The sequence below is a fragment of the Micropterus salmoides genome, unplaced genomic scaffold (genome assembly GCF_014851395.1).
Source record: "Micropterus salmoides isolate LMB-PRFRI ecotype aquatic unplaced genomic scaffold, ASM1485139v1 Ms_hic_scaffold_17, whole genome shotgun sequence".
Taxonomy (NCBI): domain Eukaryota; kingdom Metazoa; phylum Chordata; class Actinopteri; order Centrarchiformes; family Centrarchidae; genus Micropterus; species Micropterus salmoides.
Genome location: NW_024040817.1, coordinates 7304974 through 7326690, shown reverse-complemented (window position 1 = coordinate 7326690; position 21717 = coordinate 7304974). Strand labels below are relative to the sequence as shown.

Below are 21717 nucleotides of genomic sequence, written 5' to 3'. Positions count from 1 at the left end.
GTAATTAACAAACCTCCTCCCAAGTCCATTTTAGTAGCTGTTCTTCATTAGATGATGGGGTTACCTAAGATTATCCATTTATTCTCGATCAACAGTGTGGAGAAAACAATTTCACCGTGAGGTCCATTCAGCAGCTCTTCTGGAGCTTATAATCACAGTTCAATCTCTGTTGCTGAGAAACAGTTTGATATAAACATCTCTGGTCAAGTACATAGGATGAAATTGAGTTTTTCTAAACTCATTCTGGCAGAACTGAATTATGCTGAATTGGTTGCATAACGATTTTACACAAACTGTTGATGAAACAAGATGTCAGCAGACTTTTGTTTTTGTCTCTGAGTCACAAGCAAATCATAAGTTAGGGGAAACTGCAGTGTGTGTGTTATCTGTTATTATCTGCTGTTCACAAACTATCGGTGTCTGCAAATACCGAAAATGGTTTGAAAAGGGATTTTTCTACAACTGGAGCATCATCTGAGCCGCACCGCATGACCCGTTGCCTCAGTAACGGACCGCGTTGCGTCAGCACCCGCAACATCAGCATCAGTCACACAGTGGGTACTGTCAAGGTCGCCAGCGAGAGGCATCATGGGAAGGCGAGGAGGACACCAAAATGACAGGGAGGGGAGGGGCTGGGGGACGGTCATGCATTCCCCCACGACCCTCAGGAACCTTCGCGCATGCGCCCACGCTGAGCTGACCAACTAACCGAATAAAGGCTGTAACCATAATAGGACATGGACGCCGACAAGTCTCACGGGATGCGGTGATGATGCACAAGAGTCACGGATTTCTGCACGTAACAGCGGAGGGGCGTGGCAACGTCACGGCTTCCCAGCAACCCAGTTTTCTAATTGGTTGATGGAGAAGACGAAAAGAAATAATAAAAACAACTACGTGCGGTTCTCCTCGCAGCTCACGTAGGAGCCGAAATACAAGAGAAAAGGAGGGTGGTACTGCTACGAAAACCGACTGCTGCAGCGCACACAGTTTTTTTTGTCCGGCCCGGTAGTCACGACAGGTGAGTGTCAGTTTATTATCCAGTTTGTGTTTCTTTTACACGGATTTGGGTTTTTTTGTTTTTTGGACAAGCCGGGGTGTGACGAAAGCGCATGCTTGCGCCACTTTGACCGACAGAAATAGGAAGACGTTAACCTCCAAAAAGTCCTCTCCATTTATTTCCTGTCCTTTAGGCAATAGCTTCAATCGTAGTGTAAAATGCATGATGTCGATTATTAGTGGTTTTAGTGGTTGCCTATTAGTTTCCTGATGGGAGGAGAGGAGAAGCGATCGTGTCCTCTCTGGCAGAGCCACACCGGCTGGTACCCTGGACAGCGCCTAATGAGGTTTCTTCCTTTTTCTTTTTTTTGCAGCTTTCAGCACCGGCGGGCGGGTCCTGCAAAGCCTTTAAATACCACCTGAAGATCTCCTCTCTGCATCCTTCAGTTGGAGTAAAATTATCCCGGTGATCGTCCAGCTATATTTCAGAAGATGGAAGGGCAGGCAAGTGATTTTCTTTCTTTATAGTTCCTGTTGTGACCCACATTCAGGAGGTGATTATTCGGTTCCAGTTCTTTTTTTTATGTATTAAAAACAGCTGAGTGATTGTTATAAACTTCAGTCTGTCTCAAGAGGTCCCTGGAGTTGTGATTTCTGAATAATGCACGTGTTTCTATATAAAGTCAGAGCAGAGCTGTGTGGGCGGTGTGAGCCTGTAGGCCTGTGTGTGCCATAATATCTCCGTGACTCACCCATGAGCACCGCATATGTGTGTTAAATGTTTGAGAGAGAAACATCTCCTGCTGTAGGATGCATGCTTGATTTTAGATATTGTGGGTGTGGGTCTGTGTTCAGTAGTGCGAGGAACAGAAAGGTATATGATTATGTAGCCTAGCCTTTGATTAGGCCTAAGTCATGTTTCTCCTGTATATTTACAGGACCAAACCTCCTCAAAACATGATAGATTTAATCATATCAGCAGCTAAAGTGGAGTTTAATAGCAGATTTCCTCAATGCAAACAAATAGATAAATGCATCATTGTAAAGGCTTAGACTCCTCTTTCTACAATAGCAGTGTCTGAAAATAGACCAGAAATGCAATGCAGCCATAACTGAAAAACTACTGAAAAAGCACACTTGTCTCTCTGACTGTGCCCCCACTCTCTGCAATAGATCTAATCTATTTAGTTTTTGATGCTTTTGTTATGACTGGCTATGTTCTTTGTATACATGTCTTTCTTTGTCTTGTTTTGTTAGTTGTAGCCTATGTCTTTGTCCTTTTCTTATATCTGGCGTTGTTTGTGTTGTGCTCAGGTCTCTCTTGCAGATCTCAATGTAAATTAAATTATCTGATTAAAGATAATACATGAAGTAGATGGGGCAGTAGATGGAGATGGACCAAAGTGGTTAAAACAGAGAAAGGTGTATTTTTATACTGACTGATGATAATAAAAAGTGTAACAAACAGTGTAACACCAGGAACAAACTTTCTGATATTTCTATTTACGTTGCTTATAAAACATAGAAACAATCCACATGGAAGTCTGTAGATCAACCACAGTGAGGACGATTTTGCTAAAAGATTAGAGGTGTGTGTAAAATCTTTGGTCGTGCAAAGAAAAGCATTCTGTTATAAGTTTAGCGCAAATGTTGGCATCATTGTTTGACTTAAAATTAAAGTTATGATGATGAACTTTAACTGTTAAATCTATAAAACAATCAAGAGCTCAGTAGTTCATAGAAGCAAAGATTAATGCTTATGCGACAACAGGCCAAATTCAGCGGGAAACAAAATCACAAACATGACCTTAGACTCATCTGACTAATGTTTAGTAGTATGTTTAGTTGCACAAATGTTTGTCATTTTGTAGATATGTGTATACACATTCCTGTGTCCCTGAAGGGTGTCCTGTCGTGATCTGACTTTGTGTCCTGCTTGAATCGCTCATGCTAAATATTGATCAGTTCATCAATACTTGAAACCTGAGCGCTGTGAGACCCTCACACAGAAATCATCACCCAAAACAGCTCAATACATTCAACCCATCCCCCTGGTTTCTCCTGAAACTTTAATTGATTGGCTCTTACAAAAGAAATGGCTTTGGTCAGATGTCAGATAAAGTCAATGTGTGTGTGTGTGTGTGTGTGTGTGTGTGTGTGCGTGCGAGTGTGTGATTGCATACATCTGTCCACACCCACCTGCACCATTTGCTGCACACTAGCAGGGAGTGTTTGTTTAGTTTATAAGACCCTGCCGCATGTATGCGTGTGTGCCTTGCTGTGATTACTTTCAACCGGTGTCAATAAAAATGTCACCTCCAGGCTGTTGCCATGGAGATAAAGGAAGGAGGGATGGGGCGAGGGAGCTGTATTGGCGATCTTGGTTGGATGGAGGGAAAGAGAGATGGGGCAAGAAGAAAGATGACAAGGATTTTATATCAGTGCGGAGTGTGAGAAGGACAATTAGCTTAAATTGGCTTAAAGGCCGCATGCAAGGTAGCAGGTTGGATTTGTGTGATAGTATGTTATCATGGTAGCAGTTACCATAGTAACACAGGAAATCTGGGTGCTGCAACAGGCTGCTAACACAGAAGTTTGTCAGGAGCTTAATGCTGTGCCTTTATGTAACATTCTCAGCTGATACTGCTTGATTTTGTGTCGTATATCTGTTCCTTGTATCCTCCTCTCAGTTTATTTTCGATTTCCAATGGACGTTAAGAACGGGCGCTGCCCAAAATGCTTCTGGACGCAATCGGATAAACCTAAAACCAATCAGAGGAACAAAAGAATTTGATGTAGCGAGAAGAAAAGCTTTACTTTCAGTTATTTGTTCTTCTTTTAGAGAAAATATACCGTCCAGTTTGTTTAATACTGACTTGATAGCTGATTCACAGTTTAAACATAAATGTTAGTGCCACTAAAAAGCAGCTGTATTAATATCTGATATACACACTCCTGTTATTGATCCTTAATGTGAGACGTTTTAGGTGCTGTCATGTGACCAATACTTTCTACTGAGTCACTGTGACTTGACAAAAAAACAGAGATGGACAGAGTCGAGGAGGGAGACAGAGAGAAAAGTGGAAGGTGAATGTCTGGGCAAATATAGCAGGATGTTTGTGTATATGTGTGTGTCTGTGTGTGTGTGTGTGTGTGTCATGGGCTTGATAGATAGCTGGTTAGCTGAGAGTGTTGTGATACAGCACAATGAGCTGCATTTGGGTCTCGTGAGCTCAGGGCTCTTTTTTCTTCCTGTCTCATTTAATTAACTTTTAACGTCAGTGATGTTGATGACTTCAGACAGATGACGCAGCAGTTCGATGTTAGTTTGAAAAGTTTCAGTCTAAAAACTCTCAGTTCATTGCATTTTCAAAAACCTCATAATTTAGTACTGAACCATTCTTTTTCACCACAATTCCAATAAGTTAAACGTAAAAGCAAATGAGTTGATTTCAAAGGCCAACTTATTCTTTCATATTGACTTTTATGAATTCATCCAAGCAGTTAAAGGTGCAATCCACTGATGTTACACATGGAGGTCAGTTTACTCATCAGGAGTGTTACTCTGTCTTCTGTAGATCTGGTGGAAAGTCTTAAGGAAATAAACTAAATAATGAGGCCATCAGGGTTATCTTAGCTTGGGTTTAGAGAGTATAAATTTATAACAGTGAATCTGTGTTACAAACTGGTTTTTGAAAGACAAAGGCATTTACCAGCCAGGGGAAGTCTAACGAAAAATGCAATTGATGATGAAAGAGTTGCGTTATGGAATTTATATAATCTTGTATTTTTGTGCCCATTCTGCGTATTAAAAATGAGGATAAATCTGCCTCTGCTGCATCTGTTTGTTTTTAATTTAACAGAATCGCTGAAATACCACTTTAAAAGTGAAACTAAGCAATCTGATTTTCAGATGTCCTTATTCTGGCAGAAAATACAGAAATATATATGTAGTCTTTGAGTAAGACCATATTTCTGCATTTTCTTTAATACACAATTTCATGAATTGTACATAAACTTTAAGTTATATAAATTTAATAATATATCACTGATTATCATGATTTCTTCCTGAATTATGGCTGTGGTGTCATTATATACTTGACAAGATATTTTTTTGATTTTTATATTTGAGTGAAGGTGTAGTACATCAGTGCTGAATCAGTATAATATATACTCTGTAAGACTAACTATACATTCCCTCTATAAGAAGTATAGAAGCAATGTTACTTTTATTCAAAACTCCATCCATCCATCGTCAACAGCTTACATCGAGCGAAAGGCGGGGTACACCCTGGACAGGTCCATCGCAGGGCTATTCAAAAATGTATTATTATTATTTTAATCTCACTGAGAGTGATTATAAAATATTATAAAACCGCACCTGTCATTATGTGGTGATTATATGGTAAAACACCTGCAGCTCATCATTCACTATCTATGACCTTTAGAGGATCCAGCAGATACAAGTGTCATCATTTGGCCACCACACACCAATTTATTGTCTTTTTTTAAAAATGTCATTGTAGTTTGTCTTAACTGAATGTTATCAATTAACTTATGAGAGAAAATATAAAACGTTTCTATCTGGTATCCATTTTAGATACTGGGATGCACATCAACAGCAGACCATCCATTTGCAGACCAAAGAGACCAAAATCAGTTTGTGTGGTCTCACCGGATTATTGATTGCTCAAATGTCACCTAAATCCTCAGGGAATACATTCAAATGAACAGCGGAAAGGCTGTTTGGCCAAAGAGCAGATTTAATTAACTTTGAGAGCTGGAAAGGATTAAAAACATCAGATTTCACAGAGTAAGATGACGATTCAGCCAATGAATGTAAAGAAGACGAATAAAGTAGGTGGATATTATAGGGTACAGACAGGTGCCGGACTGGGTGGATGTCTGCTTGATGAAAACCTTGGAGGTTGAAAAGGTGCCTCATGAAATATTTATGGTCATGCAATATTCAGTGTGGAGACTTCCCTTCACAAGAAATTATTTTTTTAAAGTGTCAATGTAGAAACCACAAGTCAGTTTGAATACCTGAATTTCTGGTGAGTTGCAACAATTAATTAACTATTGCAACATGTTTTAAATGTACATACATCCCAAACGGCCACTTAAATATTGGTTGGGATTAGTGCAGTGGATATGATCACAATAATTGTGCCATAGATACTATAACACATATTGTTGTTTGTTATTATCATATAAACCTACAAAAAGCACAAATTACTTCAAAAACAGCAAAGACATATAAAACCAAGGTTTGTAAAGAAGAAAACAAGAACGGATACATAGATAAGAATAGTGCAGTTTAAAGGAAAAGCAACTCCCCCGAAAGCTCCCGTCTTACTGTGTGTGAACTGATTTGTTCTAATTTAATTGAAATATTCTGTGAGCATCTTCTGTCCTAATCCTGAGGCCTCATCTTGGAGAGGGTCAAAGATCTAGTTACAGTAAAGTATATACTGTTGCTATAGTGTAGTTTATGTTTTTTGCTTATGTGTTGCATCTTCCTAAATTAATTTGCATTAACTCAAACTGCCCAATTGCAAACCTGGGACAGCAGGCATTTTTTCATTTTGGACAGAGGTTGGGAGAAATGACCAGTTAGTGGGTGGGCCCATTATTGCCCTTAGGCCCAGTTAATCCGACCATGATGACCACAAGCATTGACCTTCTCACTCTCAGTGGATTCCCTGTCAAACATGATGGTCTTTTACAGGAATAAATTAACTTGGCAGAGGAAAAAAAAAATTGGCTGGTCCTCCAACTCATTAGTTATTCTCAGGACACATCCTTGTGTATTATCATTTCCTTAAAAGACGAAAGATGATTCATCTCATGGCTCATTGGTTCAGGTCAAGGCTTGAACAGGAATGTTTGTAGAGAAAATTAATGGCAAATGTTCACGACATTGGTCAAAACAATTTGCTTCTATTTCACCTCTATCTTCTTGCTCACATTGTTTTATTTCCTTACTTCTGGCATCCGATTAATATTTCTGCGCACAGTGACCACAACATCTGACCTGCAAACTGTAAATATGATGGACAATCAGTCAGATGTTGTGGTCAGAATTCTTACTGATGATCTGAGACCATCAGCTTCACATATATAATGCAAAATGTAAAATACATCATCCTGAGCTTCTCAGCAGTTTCAAATCTTCATTTCATTTCCCATTCATGTTTCTCTCTCGTCGTCTCATTGGTCCTGTGCAGCCAACGTCCCTTTGGCTAAAACGAATCCCGAGAAGTGCAGTCTAGGCTAATATTATCTGACCTCGCTCTGATATTGATGTACCAAGGGCAGTGGATCACCTGAGGCCTGCAGGTCTCTATACTGTCTCAAATAACAGCAGCGCATTCTGCCGCATCAGCAGTGAGTCTCCTTATCACCGACAGCTGTGTTACAGACATCAGCAGAAACGCACCAGAAACAGTGGCCTAAATTCTACCGCTGTGACCCAGCTTGACCTGCCAGATATTTCAATCAAGTGTTTAATACACTTTGACCTTCACTGACCTCGTATTGCTTTCCAGTAAATAAACTGTAGAACAAAAGTGTAGTTTGACACCCAGAAATCTCCTAGTCAAGTAACCATGCTGTCTTCTGATAGACTTGCCACTCATCCCTCCCATTGCATGCTGGGATGGACTGCAGCTCACATGACCCTGAACAGGATGAGCAGTTTAGAAGGACCATCTTATATATAAAAGTCCCTCCTGTCGCTTCACTTTGGAGAAACTGACTTTCTGATACCAGGATCAATCTGCCTTATATACGATACAAAATCAAGCAGTGCCTAGACGCAAACACACACACACACACATAAAAACATTTTGGAAATGTACTACATATTTATAAAGTTGAATTGGATAATGAATGTAGGGCAGGGGAGTCATGAAAAAGAAAGAAAAGTTTACCTGGATAAAAAGTTAGGTTTAAAGTTACCGATATATATATATAAAAGAGAATCCAAATTAATATATATAATGAATGAGTAAATTTATAAATAATTCTACCATATATTGATCCGATGTAGGATCTATATATGTATATATATTTATGTATATATTAAGTATATTTATATTTATTTATAACTTTAAACCTCACTTTTTACCCAAGTAAACTTTTCTTTCTTTTCATGACTCCCCTGCCCTACATTCATTATCCAATTCATCGTGGGGGGTCTATAACCCTTTACACATATGTAGTACATTTCCAAAATGTTGTTATTCATGTTGGTAAGGATCTTCAAGTTTTAAAGTGGTTTTTCGTTTTAAACTTGAATCTCTATTTACAAAAAATAATATTATGTAAACAACCAATTTAGCGGCAGTCGTAGTGATTTCAGTATAAATATGTTGAGTAATCTTGTGTGGCTGCATGTTGGGTGTATGTATGTGTGTCTGAGCATGAGTTCACTGTCTGAAACCTGATATAATTGTTTACGCATATGTGCGTCACTGACCCTGTCTTCCATTAGCATTTCAGTTTTATTGCCTCTGTATGCCGGCTGTAATTATTGAAAATCTCATTATGAGCTCAGATTTCATATTTATTATGTATCTCTCTCTTTGTCTGTGTCCTCCCGTGCTCCTTTAATTTCCACATTCGTCTCCATCTCCTGTTTGATTTCTCCTTTCTTCTTCTTGTCCTTTTCTTCCCCCTGACATTTTCTCCTACTGTTCTTCCCCTTCTTATCCCACTGCAGGAAAAGCAAGTAACAGGTTATCTCCTCTTCTCCTTGGCCACCGCTGTCATCGGCTCTCTGCAGTTTGGTTACAACACAGGAGTCATCAATGCTCCAGAGCAGGTTGGTGATTAGTTGGCTAAAGCTGAAGCTGAAGCTGCTCACAGTTTCCACCTTAGCTTCTCCAGATGTCAATAACAGGTATTTGTAATGGTAAACATCTACAAAGCCTGTGTTGTGAATCCACAGAGATCTTTAACCCAGCTGGCGTATCATGCTTGTCAACAAAACAAACCAAAGCAATAAGAGAGAATTTGTTGCGAGTCCTCGGTTACTGTAGTTTGAATGTTGCTCTTATCTCTTACTCCTTAAAGGCCCGATTGTGGAGAAGCAGCTATACTTTACACCAAAATTTGATTTGGCCTGTCTGCAGTGTCTCAATTAGTTCAAATAGGAGAGTCACCTCTACTTCAGGATATGAGTGGATTAAAACATGAAAATCTTAATGCAGTGCCGCCTTAAATTTGATTATTTTAGTACAAATACTGTGAATATTTCATACATATCAAGTTAAGACTGGCTGTTGCATTTTGTAAAATTCATTGTCATGTCCATTAAGTATTAGTTCAGCTTAGCAAAAACAGTGGACTGGAAGCAGGGAAAACAGCTAGCCTATCTGAAATATGGAGACTGAATAAAGAATTACATCCTCTATTTTTTGTGTGTGTTTTTGTCAGATTAAACAAACAAGAAACACTTTGTTAACTAGTTAGCTACAGAGAGCTAGGACCCATTTTTAAGTTCTGGACACAGCCAGTCTAGCTGTTTCCCCTGCTTTCAGTCGTTATACTAACCTAAGCTGATCACCTTCCGGCTCTAGCTCTGTGAGTGGTATTAATCTTACCAAACCCTCAGAGAGAAAGAGATTAAGTATATCCAGTGGCCCAAAACAATGAACTATTCCTTTAACTGACCTATACTAAAAATATTTCAAGATTAACAACAGGCAAGACAGCAGCATCAGCCCATTTCTACTCTGAAGTTTGTTGAATTGGTAATGGTTCCAGCTACTTCTGGCTTTTTCTTCTTTTCCCTTCATCTATTAATTCACCTGTCCCTGCCATCAGAAACTACGATCTTTCTTCAATGATACCTGGGTTGAGCGTTATGGCGAACCCATCAGCCCGGGGGTCTGTACCATCGTCTGGAGTGTCGCCGTCGCCATCTTTAGCGTGGGCGGCATGGTGGGCTCCTTCAGCGTGGGCGTAATGGCTAACAGATTTGGCAGGTAGGAATTACATTTGTGGGATATAACAAGCCGAGATTTAAACTTTTGTTTCTCTTATCATCTTTAATGAGAAACTAAACCTGCTCTTGTCAGTCATGTTGTCTGTATAATGCACAGGTATGTCTATCTGGGTGTTTCTTTGGACATTTCAAATGTCAATATCAAATGTCTTTGCTTTGAGTGTTATGCTTTTCCTTTAATGGCTCTGTGTGTTCCTGTGTGGTGTAGCTGAACTGTCACAAGACATTACACTTAATGGAGTTCACGAAGCGTGTCTGTCTTGAGCCGACTGCTCAGCTCTACTGTTCCTCCATTTGCCTTTGTGATATAACCTGCGCATCAGACCACGTTTCTTTTTTTCTTTCTGGGGTCAGACTGACCACTTTTCACACTTAAAATGCTACTAAATTGTCAAATTTTTCAGATTTAAAGAAATATTTCAAAAGAATACTTTAATTCCTATTAATCCTTTTTTAAAAACAAGCACGATATAGTAATAATAAGTCAGCTTAAGATGTGTTGATAGTCATATTTTTTTAATTTTGAGAGTTGGGGGAGCTGTTTCCCCCTGCTTCCAGCCTTTATGCTAAACAAAACGCCTCGTGCCATCTCCATACTTAACCCACAGACTTAAGATTGGTATTGGTCTTCTCAAATAATTCTCACAAAGATAGCAAATAAGCACACATTGAAGTATTTATTCAAACATATTTAGCTAATAAAATCCAAGATTCCAAGAATCCATATTGATTATTGATGGTATCCTTATTATGATACACAAGGACATGCACTCACGTGTAAACTCCATTATGTTTGCACTGGAAAACTGGAAAAACATCCTTCTGTCAATGAACTAATTAGACAGGAAAGCGCCTGACCTTCACATACACTCAGGCAGGTCAATCAGTCCAGATAGTTCTGGTCACTAATTTCTCAGTTAATCAATAAGCTTGTCCATTTTTCTTCAACCACAAACCACTCAGCTTTTCTCTCCACACTGAAATGCTTTCCTCTTTTCTTAGTAAAAGAAAAAACAATGAAACAAAAGTTTTATCTAATTGTAATTGTATTTCTCTATAGAGAAAAATAATACAACTATTTGTAGAGAAAGAACAATGTGGCAGATATTTACATCTGCATTACTCCGGTGCGTGTTGCGCAGACGTATTGCAACAGAAGAGAATATTGTGTACATAAATAGATAAATTGACAAAATATAAAAATATAGATTTACAATTAATAAATATGAGCAGTATGCCAGGTTTGTGCGTGATATGAAATTAAATATTTACAATTATTCATTATTCAAACTGCCGTGTTGTATGTCTAGAAATACTGTACAATCAGTTGTTCACATATCTCTCTATCCTCACCCTCCCCCTCCTCCTCAGGCGTCGCTCTATGTTCCTTGTAAACATTCTGGCTGTGATTGGCGGCCTCCTCATGGGCTTCTCCACCATCTGCTCCTCCTATGAGATGGTGATCGCCGGTCGCCTGGTCATTGGCCTGTTCTGCGGTCTCTTTACCGGCCTGACTCCCATGTATGTGGGCGAGGTGTCACCCACTCCCCTCCGAGGAGCCTTCGGCACTCTTCATCAGCTCGGTGTGGTGGTGGGCATCTTGATCGCTCAGGTCAGCAGAACGCTTCCTAACAAACCTCAGATTTATTTCAAGATCTTGATGTATGATATAGTTACAGTTCCTTGGTGGTTTACTGTAAATCTAACCCAGCTGTTGTGGTCCTTGATGTTCAGATCTTTGGTCTGGAGGGTCTGCTGGGCTCAGCAAAGCTGTGGCCCCTGCTGCTGGCCCTCACTGTGGTTCCTGCTGTGCTGCAGTGCATACTGCTGCCCTTCTGTCCCGAGAGCCCTCGCTTCCTGCTCATCAACCTTAAACAAGAGGAGCAGGCACGCAAAGGTATGCACAAATACTGCTACAATACTACTGCTTCTACTCACACAATTACTATTGTTACTATTACTGTTACTATTGTTATTACTGTTATACCTCTGCCATTCCTGCTGCTATTCCTGCTGTAACTACTGACAGTACTTCTGGTTTTGCATTTTCTATTGTTATCCTTTCTGACAGTACTACATTACTACTGTACAACTGCTACTAACACAGTTACTCCAATTACAGACACCACTACTGCAGTCATTACTGACACTGCTGCTACTATCACCACTACTACCTGTGCTACTACTGTTTCTATTACTACTGCAACTACTGTTGTCACTGTCATTCATACTGTCAATCCAGCTACTGGTACTACAACTACACATATGACTACACTCACAACTAGCACCAAGACTACAACTACTGCTAACGTTACTGCTTTTTCACCTGCCGCTTTACTATGGCGACTACTGTCATGACCATAATACAGCTACAGGCATTGCTTATGCTGACGACTCACCACTAATACCAATTTTACTATTGCACTACTGCTGTTGCTGCTGCTATAACTACTTCAACTACTGACACTCTACAAGTAATTACTTTTACTGCTTCTATTGCTTCTACTATCAGTACTACCACTGCTTATAAGGTGTTACTTCTATTGTCACCACTTGTTATATCAATTCAACTACTGTTACTACAATACTACAACCTCTGCTACTACTTCTGCTAGTATAGTGCAAATACTAACACCGCTACTTATGTTAGTACTGCAAATAAAATGCTGATACTTCTGCTGCTTGAATTGCTACATTACTGGTGCTACTTCAGTTATATAAGTTGCTATAGCTACGAGAAATAGAGAAATACTGAGGAGTACTAGCAGTGAGCAGTTGAGAAGAAAAACGTGAGAGCAAAAAACAAGTACAAAGAAAACTTAGGAGAGAAAGAGATGTGCTGAGAGAAAAAGAGCCTATAAAAGTGAGGCAAAACGAGTGTAATATCGAGGAGAAAGAAAGGAAATGAGACAGAGAGACATCAGTAGTTAGAGATACACAGGGAGGAGATCGGGACGATGTTGTAGCCTGGAGAGAAGAGTGCTTGAACAGGCAGATGGTTTTGGCATCTGTTCAACACGTAGCTTGTCAGGGTTGACTCTGGGGCACTGACCCACTTCTCCTTCACACCTCTCGCCTGACACAAAGAAAAACAAACACAAGGCTTAGTCTCCACAGTTAGAGCTGCATCATAGTTTCTGTGACTGTGTGGTGTTTGTGGTGTCTGGTGTAGCAGCGTGCACTACTTCCTACCACATTGTCTTCCCTGATACTACCACTGGAGAGTGCGATAGCTTTTCAAATTCTACTCAATGAAGAGCTGTCAAGAAATGATGGGAGGTAGAGAGGGAAGAGGACATGCAACAACGGTTCCCACCTGAACTCCAACCAGCAATATTGCAATGACACAGTCAGTCACAGTCAGTTTTAAATCACTAGGCCGCAAGTACTATAGTAGTACCATTAAATATTCAAAACACAATATTTGACCCAGCTATCCTTTCAAAATGATTAATAGGTAATTTATTACACTGATAAGCTAAAGTGAAATGTTTACATGAGAACAGTTTGTACATTTTTATTTTATTTTGTTCAGATAAGAGAAAAACAAAACGCAGATGACAAAAATTTTTCAGCTCAAGGACTACTTACTCTCTTGTTGCCGCTTTGAAACCAAAATGGCCGTAGAGGTACCACAAAATAAACATAACATGGGGTCCACCTTCTACCAGTTTTGTGTCCAGAGCTTTCAATCTAATCTCGTGGTCTTCATCAATGTCACATAAATGGCTTTCAGGGTTACAGTGAAAAAAGGGAGTCAGTTGACTATTTTATCAAGCTATTTTCAAGATCAAGAATTACAATCCAACCCCAGTTTTTTTTATATATGACCAAACTGTAAAAGATGTAACCTTATTTGTGGTCTCCCACTGTTTTCTGTTTACACCAATGTGTTGACTCAGCATCACCAACCTTTTTGAACTGCCGAGTATTTTTGTGTCCTCTGCCTTTGTGTTTGCACGCAAAAGCAACAACACTCCACCTCCATCAAAGACACATTGTGTTTCTGTTCTGTTGACAGCACTGGTGCGTCTGCGTGGCAGTGAGGATGTGAGTAAAGACCTGCAGGAGATGAAGGAGGAGAGCGCTAAGATGGCCATGGAGAAGAAGGTGACAATCCCTGAGCTATTCCGCTCGGCAGCGTATCGTCAGCCCCTCCTCATTGCCGTCATGCTGCAACTCTCCCAGCAGCTTTCAGGAATCAATGCTGTGAGTCAGCAACAGGCAGCGTGTCCACACACTCACACACAGACAGCTACATACGATTACATGCTTTTACTCCCGTATATTGATTTGCTTTTCACTTGAATCCCTATTAGTTGTTACCCTGGCGGCATCTAATCATTACGTGGTCTAGAATTAAAAAAATACAACAATACATCATTATAACACAAACTAAATCCAAACCAAATATATTATAAACATATTAAATCTAAAAATTGAACTACCGAAACCTAATCTTGTTACATTTGAATGTTCATATTGCCGATCTTCCGATTAACAAGCAACCCGGCTCTATACATAACTATAACACAGCTAAGTCAGTGAGTAGAGAGAGACTGGGGTTCTAAAATAACTCAAACTAAAGACAAGCTCTATTCAGTGAGAGTAAAAAAGGTCACTTTGGTCACTGACGAAGCAAATGTCAGCTACATCCTCCCATTTTAGTAGATTCTAGGTGAGCATGATTAAATGATTGGACATGCTATGGAGTGTCAGGTAAAAAAAGGTATATGAAAGTTGCAGGTGGTCCAGAAAGAAATTAACTTACATATTTACTTATACAAAATGTAAATTATAACCCCCCCCCCCTTTCTTTTCCATCCTGTCTGTATTTAGGTGTTCTACTACTCGACTGGGATCTTTGAGTCAGCCGGTGTAAAAAAGCCCATTTACGCCACCATCGGCGCCGGCATTGTCAACACCATCTTCACAATCGTTTCTGTGAGTGACATCACTGTGTTTGTCTTTGGTCCTTCATGTGTTTGTGGGCATTTAGCAGCACATAACTCCCTCCCGTGTCTACCATCCAGCTCTTCCTGGTGGAGAGGGCAGGACGAAGGACTCTGCACCTCTTGGGATTGGGCGGAATGGCGTTCAGCGCTCTGATCATGACCATCTCCCTCCTGCTGGTGAGTTCAGCACTATCACAAGATTGAAGAGGGATTGACTAAAGAACAGTTGAGTAAAGTTGAGCAAGTTATTCTGTCCCCACACTCAATATCCAAAGCATGTTTAATTTAACAAGGCATCTAAACCAAACTAAATGCATAAAATACATGTATATAAAATACTATTTATTCTGCAATGTGGGTGTTATCGGTTAATTTGCTTATAAAGAACACGATCAGATTTCATTTCTTGTCATTATTAAAGGTTATAAATATACTTAAATGTCAGTGAGTGTTGTGTATTCACAAACAGATGCTCTAACAAACCATAAGATAAACATTCAATAAAAAAAATCTGTCAATCAGTGTGATATAGTAAATGTCATTGTCTGATTTTTTCATCTCCCTTTTCTCCGTCAATCTGAGCAGAAGGACATTCCAGCTATGAGCTACATAGCCATCTTTGCTATCATGCTATTTGTGGCTATGTTTGAGATGGGCCCCGGTCCAATCCCATGGTTCATTGTGGCCGAGCTGTTCTCCCAGGGGCCCCGCCCGGCAGCCATGGCTGTGGCTGGCTGCTGCAATTGGACGGCCAACTTCCTGGTTGGAATGAGCTTTCCCAAACTAGTGGTAAGTGACGGGTTTGACATGGTTTAGGGTTTAGTTCGGTGTTCTCTTATTTTCTTTATATTATTTGTCTTTTGCTTTAACTTTTTTTGTTCTGCTCTTTTGTTGGTTTGATTTTGCCTTTTTTAATCTTACATCTTATGAAATCTTTCCATTAGATCACATTTTTTCTTCCCTTTTTCTTGTATTATAGTAATTCTTACAGATCATATTCAGTTAACATGAGAAGTTTAAACATGTAAAATTTATTGTTTCTATATAATTCTGACTCCTCTCCTCTCATGTCTCCTCAGGAGTGGTGTGGACCTTGGGTCTTCCTCATCTTCACAGCCTTCCTCATCCTCTTTTTCATCTTCACCTACATTAAAGTCCCAGAGACGAAGGGAAAGACCTTTGACGAGATCGCCTGCAGTTTCGGCAACGCCCCGCCTCCCACCTCCTCATCTGTTGAGACCCCTCCTGCCAGCGCCAGCACCGCCGTGACGCTTCCCGCCTCACCAGTCAAGGAGAAGGTCCCACTGGTAGAGGCGGCAGCAGCAGTTCCACCTTCCGCATCTGAAAGCACGCCCCTTGAAGATAAATCTAACTTGACAGTGCAGGACAGTGTGTAGAGCAGCTGTAGATATGTAGGTAGTAATGGGTGAAGGGTAAATTGTAGTTAATTATTACACAACAATGGAACAATAGAAGCTATGTCATTTTATAATACACTTACTGTACAATAGCCTTATCAATTTAAAGGCTTTTACCTTTAAAAAGTCATACTTTCTGCTTTTAAGGTTACTCCTTAGACATTTTATTTTTCTGTGACATTTCTTGCAATTCTTTCTTTTAAAACCTCCCTTAACTGTGAAAGGGAAGCAATTGCTATACAATACTATGGTTTAAATCTACTGTACATTCCTAGGAGATCAGGTCCATGTAGTGTGAAGTAGGTGACGTGGATTGCAAAGATGCATTTTTTGATTTATTCACGTATTCCTTATAGTGGATATTTTTCGTGCAATATAACTTTGTAGCTGTAGTAGTTTCGTCTAGTAATATTAATTTCTCAATTTTTTTGGAAATGTTCTCAAATCACGCTGAGGTCTGAGAAGGGATCCTTTTTGAGCTCTGCCTTCAGCTGTTGAATATGAGCTGAAAAACTGGAGAGCTTTTTTGCAATGCCAAAGTACTGAACTTTAATTACCACTGGGTGAACATGTGACCTCAAATGTGTTTCTTGTGGTAGTTAAATGGGGAAATTAGCAGCAGCCACAGGTCATGCAAAGTTTATTAAATCTGAAAGCCAATTTGGTGGTTAAAGCAATAATCCCAAGTTTATTCAACTTTCATTAGCGCCACCTTTGTCTTGTCCTGCTTGTTCCAAACAGACAAAATTTCCTGTTTACGTGATAATTTTGTTGTTTTATTCAGATTAATTTATTGGCACATATATAGAGGTAATAATATATTAATTAAAACTTGTGGATTATTGCTTTAGTGGGGTGTCTTTTATATTGGAAAATGGTAAAATCTTGACTGTGGCTTATGGTATTTAGGACTTGCTAATGGCTGTGGCCTGTGGACAAAAACATGTTGAATTGGTTACCACATGGAATGTGCAATGTATATTTTTTTTGGTTGAAAGAGAAAATTATTCCCATAGAAATAGATTTTTGTATAACATATAGATAATATAGATATGTAAGTATATAGCTAGATTATAAAATTTAGAATCGTAATGCTTTCCAGACTAGCCAGAGAAATGAAAAGTTAAATGAGTCTGCAGTGAGCTTTTCCTCCTGTCGTGGAGTAAATCTACAATTGACTGAGAGTTAAACACCATAAATCTCATTTGTTGCTCTCTATTTAGATGCACTTTGTTAACCAGATAAGCAGCAAAGTGAGCATTAGCACCACAATCACTGATATAGAAGCCATTAAGCTGAGAAGTGCTTTACATCAAATTAACAGAATGATAATTAAAAACTATTTTTACATGAGTGATTGCGCATGTCTGATCAAGTTGTTATTAGAATAGATAAGAGTTCTAGAAAATGTGCAATCAAAAAAGAAACTTGAACCAATAATATATAGGCGCTGATAATGAATAGAGGCAACTAAAGGGGGAAGTGCTAATATTGTATGAACAACGGGTAAACAACGTTTTAGTGGAAGACAAAGTGTCCTGAATGGTTCCTGTTATTTGATTAGAATAACCAATTTTTTTATCATTTCATATTTTCCCAAAGGGGGAGAAATAACTTCTTTGACTACTCACTTGTGTTGACTTCTATAATGATTTGAGAAAATAATTTGGGAATTAGTTTTAGTCCGGTTAAGCCAGTTTTTCTTTAAAATGGAAATAACATTTTGGAGTGAAAGCTTCACATGTGCTAACACGTTCCATATGTGCTAACATGACATCTTCTTGTGATCCAACATGAAGAACGTTTTAAAGCTAAAAATCCTTTATGACATTTAAAGCCCAAATGCACTGAACGCAACTTTTGAGTCCCAAATAATCAGCTGAACTCTGCTCAAATGATAATTGCACTTTTCAATCTTGCCAAGAGCAGTAGTAGAAACTATATCTTCCAACATGGAAATACCTATTTATACCTACCTATACATACAAAAACATACTCGTTTGTCAAAATCAAAATCAGCCCAGTGTGTTTCTGGCTTTATTTGTCGGGTCCAAACTCTGTCTACATTGTGACACTTTGTCTAAAAGGTTAGCTATGTTGTCAGCCTTTACAGATGTTGTACAGTATGTTTGGTGTACAAGTACATTACACAAAGTATATTTTCTATTTTCTGTAGTGACTGTGTGAATTACTGTCTTTGAAAAAGCTTTGAAAATTACTTTTTCAACTACAGTAATTCATGCTGCACTTTGAGAACATATTTATTTATTTATGTATTATTTATTTCTTGGCTACACTGGAAAGATATTTATCTTAACAAGTGATTTACACTGAAGTGTAACATTTGATTCGAGTGGTATCTGCCTTGTTTTAAAATACTGACTGATAAGCTGATTTGAAAACATGAAAATGTGTCACTCTGCTGACATTTTTTACTTGTCTTACTAAGCCTGGAAGGGTCAGAGTTTGTTAAGATGAACATTTCTTACAGTGAGGGGATAGATTATTGTCGGAGTCATGGCTTTGCTATGTATTGCTGTATTTGTGGATGATAGTGACGTACTGTGTTTGCCCTGGGGGAGGTGTGTGGTAGGCTACACTCCCCGCATGGTAGTATTCAGTGTTGTATTCAACGTCTCCTTTAGGGTCCTGCTTCTGTCCGTGGCTAAACCTACACTACTTCTTCAATATGGCACTAACATTGACCTTGACCAGACCTGAGTCTAATATGAATTCTGAGTACTTTCTATAACTCAGCTTGCCTAGTCCGGTTGGCGCTTTGTGAGATCACAATTTGAAATACCTCTGAGATTTGTGCTTGTCGCTATCCTTTTTGTCATCCTGAGCTTTTCTCTGAGAGGAGAAATTAAGAAACCAATTGAAAATTATGTTTTAATTTGGAGTTTTGAGCCGATTCGTCACTTGTGACAAGCAGGGATTTGTTTTTAGTCTGCCACATCCAAGACCAAGTTAAGATGTTCAGTTAAGGTGCAGTTCTGTGGCTGATGCCAGCGTGCAATCACACCTACAACTTGTTTTCTCTGTTCAAATCCTTGTGGAAAAGCTAATATAATTTTTTTGTGGGTAAAAATGACCATTTACAAGTGAACATTAGAGACAATAGAGATTTAGTCATCCTAAATTGGATATATCTGCAGTTTGGGCAACTCAAGACAACCCCCCCCCATGTACTTTGATGTTTCTCACAAAAAATTAAATGTTCCAAGCTATGTTCAAGCTAACTTGTTTGGTGTGACTGCACTCTAACAGACAGCTGAATTCAGTGTCACAAAAGTATGTGAAAGGATTTGAAACAAATATGTGGACCCAGGTGCACTGCACACTGCTCCGAACCATAGCCTTCTACTTTATGCACATTTATGACTTCGTTCACTGTACAAACATGGAAGAGTAAAAGTATTTATTTGTAAATATGTATTTTTAAAAAGAGTACTATTTATATGTGAACTTGCACGGTCATACCTGTGCTGGGATTATTTGTCTTGTGGGGTGCACATGTTCATTTTGTAGAAGAGAGGAACGGGCTCTAGCTGATTCTTATCTGAAAATATCTTTTCAGGTTGCTCTTGAAAACTGGGGTAGACAATTTATTTCAAAGCATTTTTTGTTGTATTTGTGGAAATTTTGTTTACATCCCGACAGCAATCAATAAATCAAATGCTCTGACGCAAAGATTAAAGAAATAAAACGGTATTTGTGGCTGTTGCAGGACTGTAATTGGCACCTGCCTGTCTACCTGCATGCACTCTGCACATCCACTCATTGCACATGAAAATGTGTTTTGGAGGAGTGGCTTTTGAAGGAGGCCTGATGGGAGTTGTTGGGATTTTTTTAGGTCGGACACTTTCTAATTTTAGCAGTTCTTGCTAGTAATAGTCCCTTGGCACATTTTACTCCTTCTCTGTGTGAACACGAGTCATTCACTGACTAACACTACTGTCTCCTCTCTTTCATTTTCATCTCATGTCTTTCTCAATCGCAGCAATGTACTTTTATCTGTGTGTGCCTAATCAGATTGCACTCAGAGCTGGTGATAGTAGTTGAGTTTCATCAGGTTTTTCTGTACTTCTAAAAGTTCTTGGCTATGCTGACGTTGCCATGGCGTTTGCAAAATAGTCAAACAACTGTATTATAAACCAGCTCTGAAATTGTTCATGTATTATTCATGTAGAGTTGAATCTATCAGGAAGAAAAATATCTCATCAACATGCTTTGGCTGCTGTGATCTTAGTTTTGTCTGTTGTTTGTTGATCTGTGTGTTATAAGTGTGTAAATAAATGTACTGACTGTACTGTGTGTTTGAGTATCCTGTACTGTAAGTCAGCGATTTGTGCCTCTTCACTACTACTTCACGCATTCACAGACTGTTATTTAATGTAGGCCTATGTGTTTGTGAGAAAGTCTTCCTCTGCTACTGTTTGTAGGATGTGTCTGAAATCACTCCCTCTATCACTTAATGATACGCTCTCAACAGGTTGCTCTATCAGGTGCTATGTGGCATAACTGTTATTTACACGCTCAAAAACAACCATTATCTGTATGCTTTGCTGTTTCAGTGCCAGCCAGTGACTTAGAAAGTAATTAATCTAATAATATTTACAGGATGGTGTGATCAACTACAGCCTTGGTGTCTGTAATGTGATGGCTTTTTTAACATTCCTCTGTGCCACAACAGTGATGCACCCCAAATGTTTTTGTTTCACCTGTGTTTATACTGTACCAGATATAATGTTGTTAAGTAAAGTGTTCATCATGTACTAAGACATGGTGTGAATGTGTATTGTAAGTTTTTGTTCTCTCTGAAGGTTTGGTGCATTTTAGTAAAAATGAAACACACCTGATTGCAGCTAGTAATCCTGAAGTTAACATAGGCTACTGTACATTTTGGGCAGTTGAACTAGCAATCAACTACCATTATAATAACATTATGTTAAAACTCTATGTCTTTAAAGGGGCGATTTTACACGTCAGGATCAGTGTACTTCAGAACCAAATAGTTGTAAAATGTATTCTGTGGCTCTGGAAGAAGTTTTTGAAGTCTTAAAATATAATGATGGTAATGTGAACTTGGGCTTGGAGCAGAACAGACCAGACAGCATTACAAACTGGAAGCATGTTTGAAAGACATCAGTTTACTACAGTTTAATAAAAGATAATGGAGTTGCATTATAGGAAGTATAGTATCCATCATATTTTGGATCTTGAGCCGGCAGTCAGAATATCTCAACCTCTGCAGGGCCAGTTTAAATCCATCTCACACAAAAAAAAATATTTTTTTTGCAGTCAAGCTTAATATGATAAAAATCAAAGC

The 21717-nt window shown here is 39.0% G+C and overlaps 1 protein-coding gene across 1 annotated transcript; it reads left to right on the top strand.

Annotated features, from left to right (window-relative positions):
- Positions 1-677: 677 nt before the first annotated feature.
- LOC119907403 (solute carrier family 2, facilitated glucose transporter member 1-like) lies at positions 678-21169 on the top strand. Its single transcript, XM_038725168.1, has 11 exons — positions 678-1021; positions 1374-1503; positions 8726-8827; positions 9832-9992; positions 11384-11624; positions 11747-11909; positions 14034-14221; positions 14852-14956; positions 15046-15144; positions 15553-15756; positions 16047-21169. Exons 2-11 carry the CDS (start codon positions 1492-1494, stop codon positions 16362-16364), a joined length of 1593 nt encoding a protein of 530 aa, XP_038581096.1. The 5' UTR covers positions 678-1021; positions 1374-1491; the 3' UTR covers positions 16365-21169.
- The last annotated feature ends 548 nt before the right edge of the window (positions 21170-21717 follow it).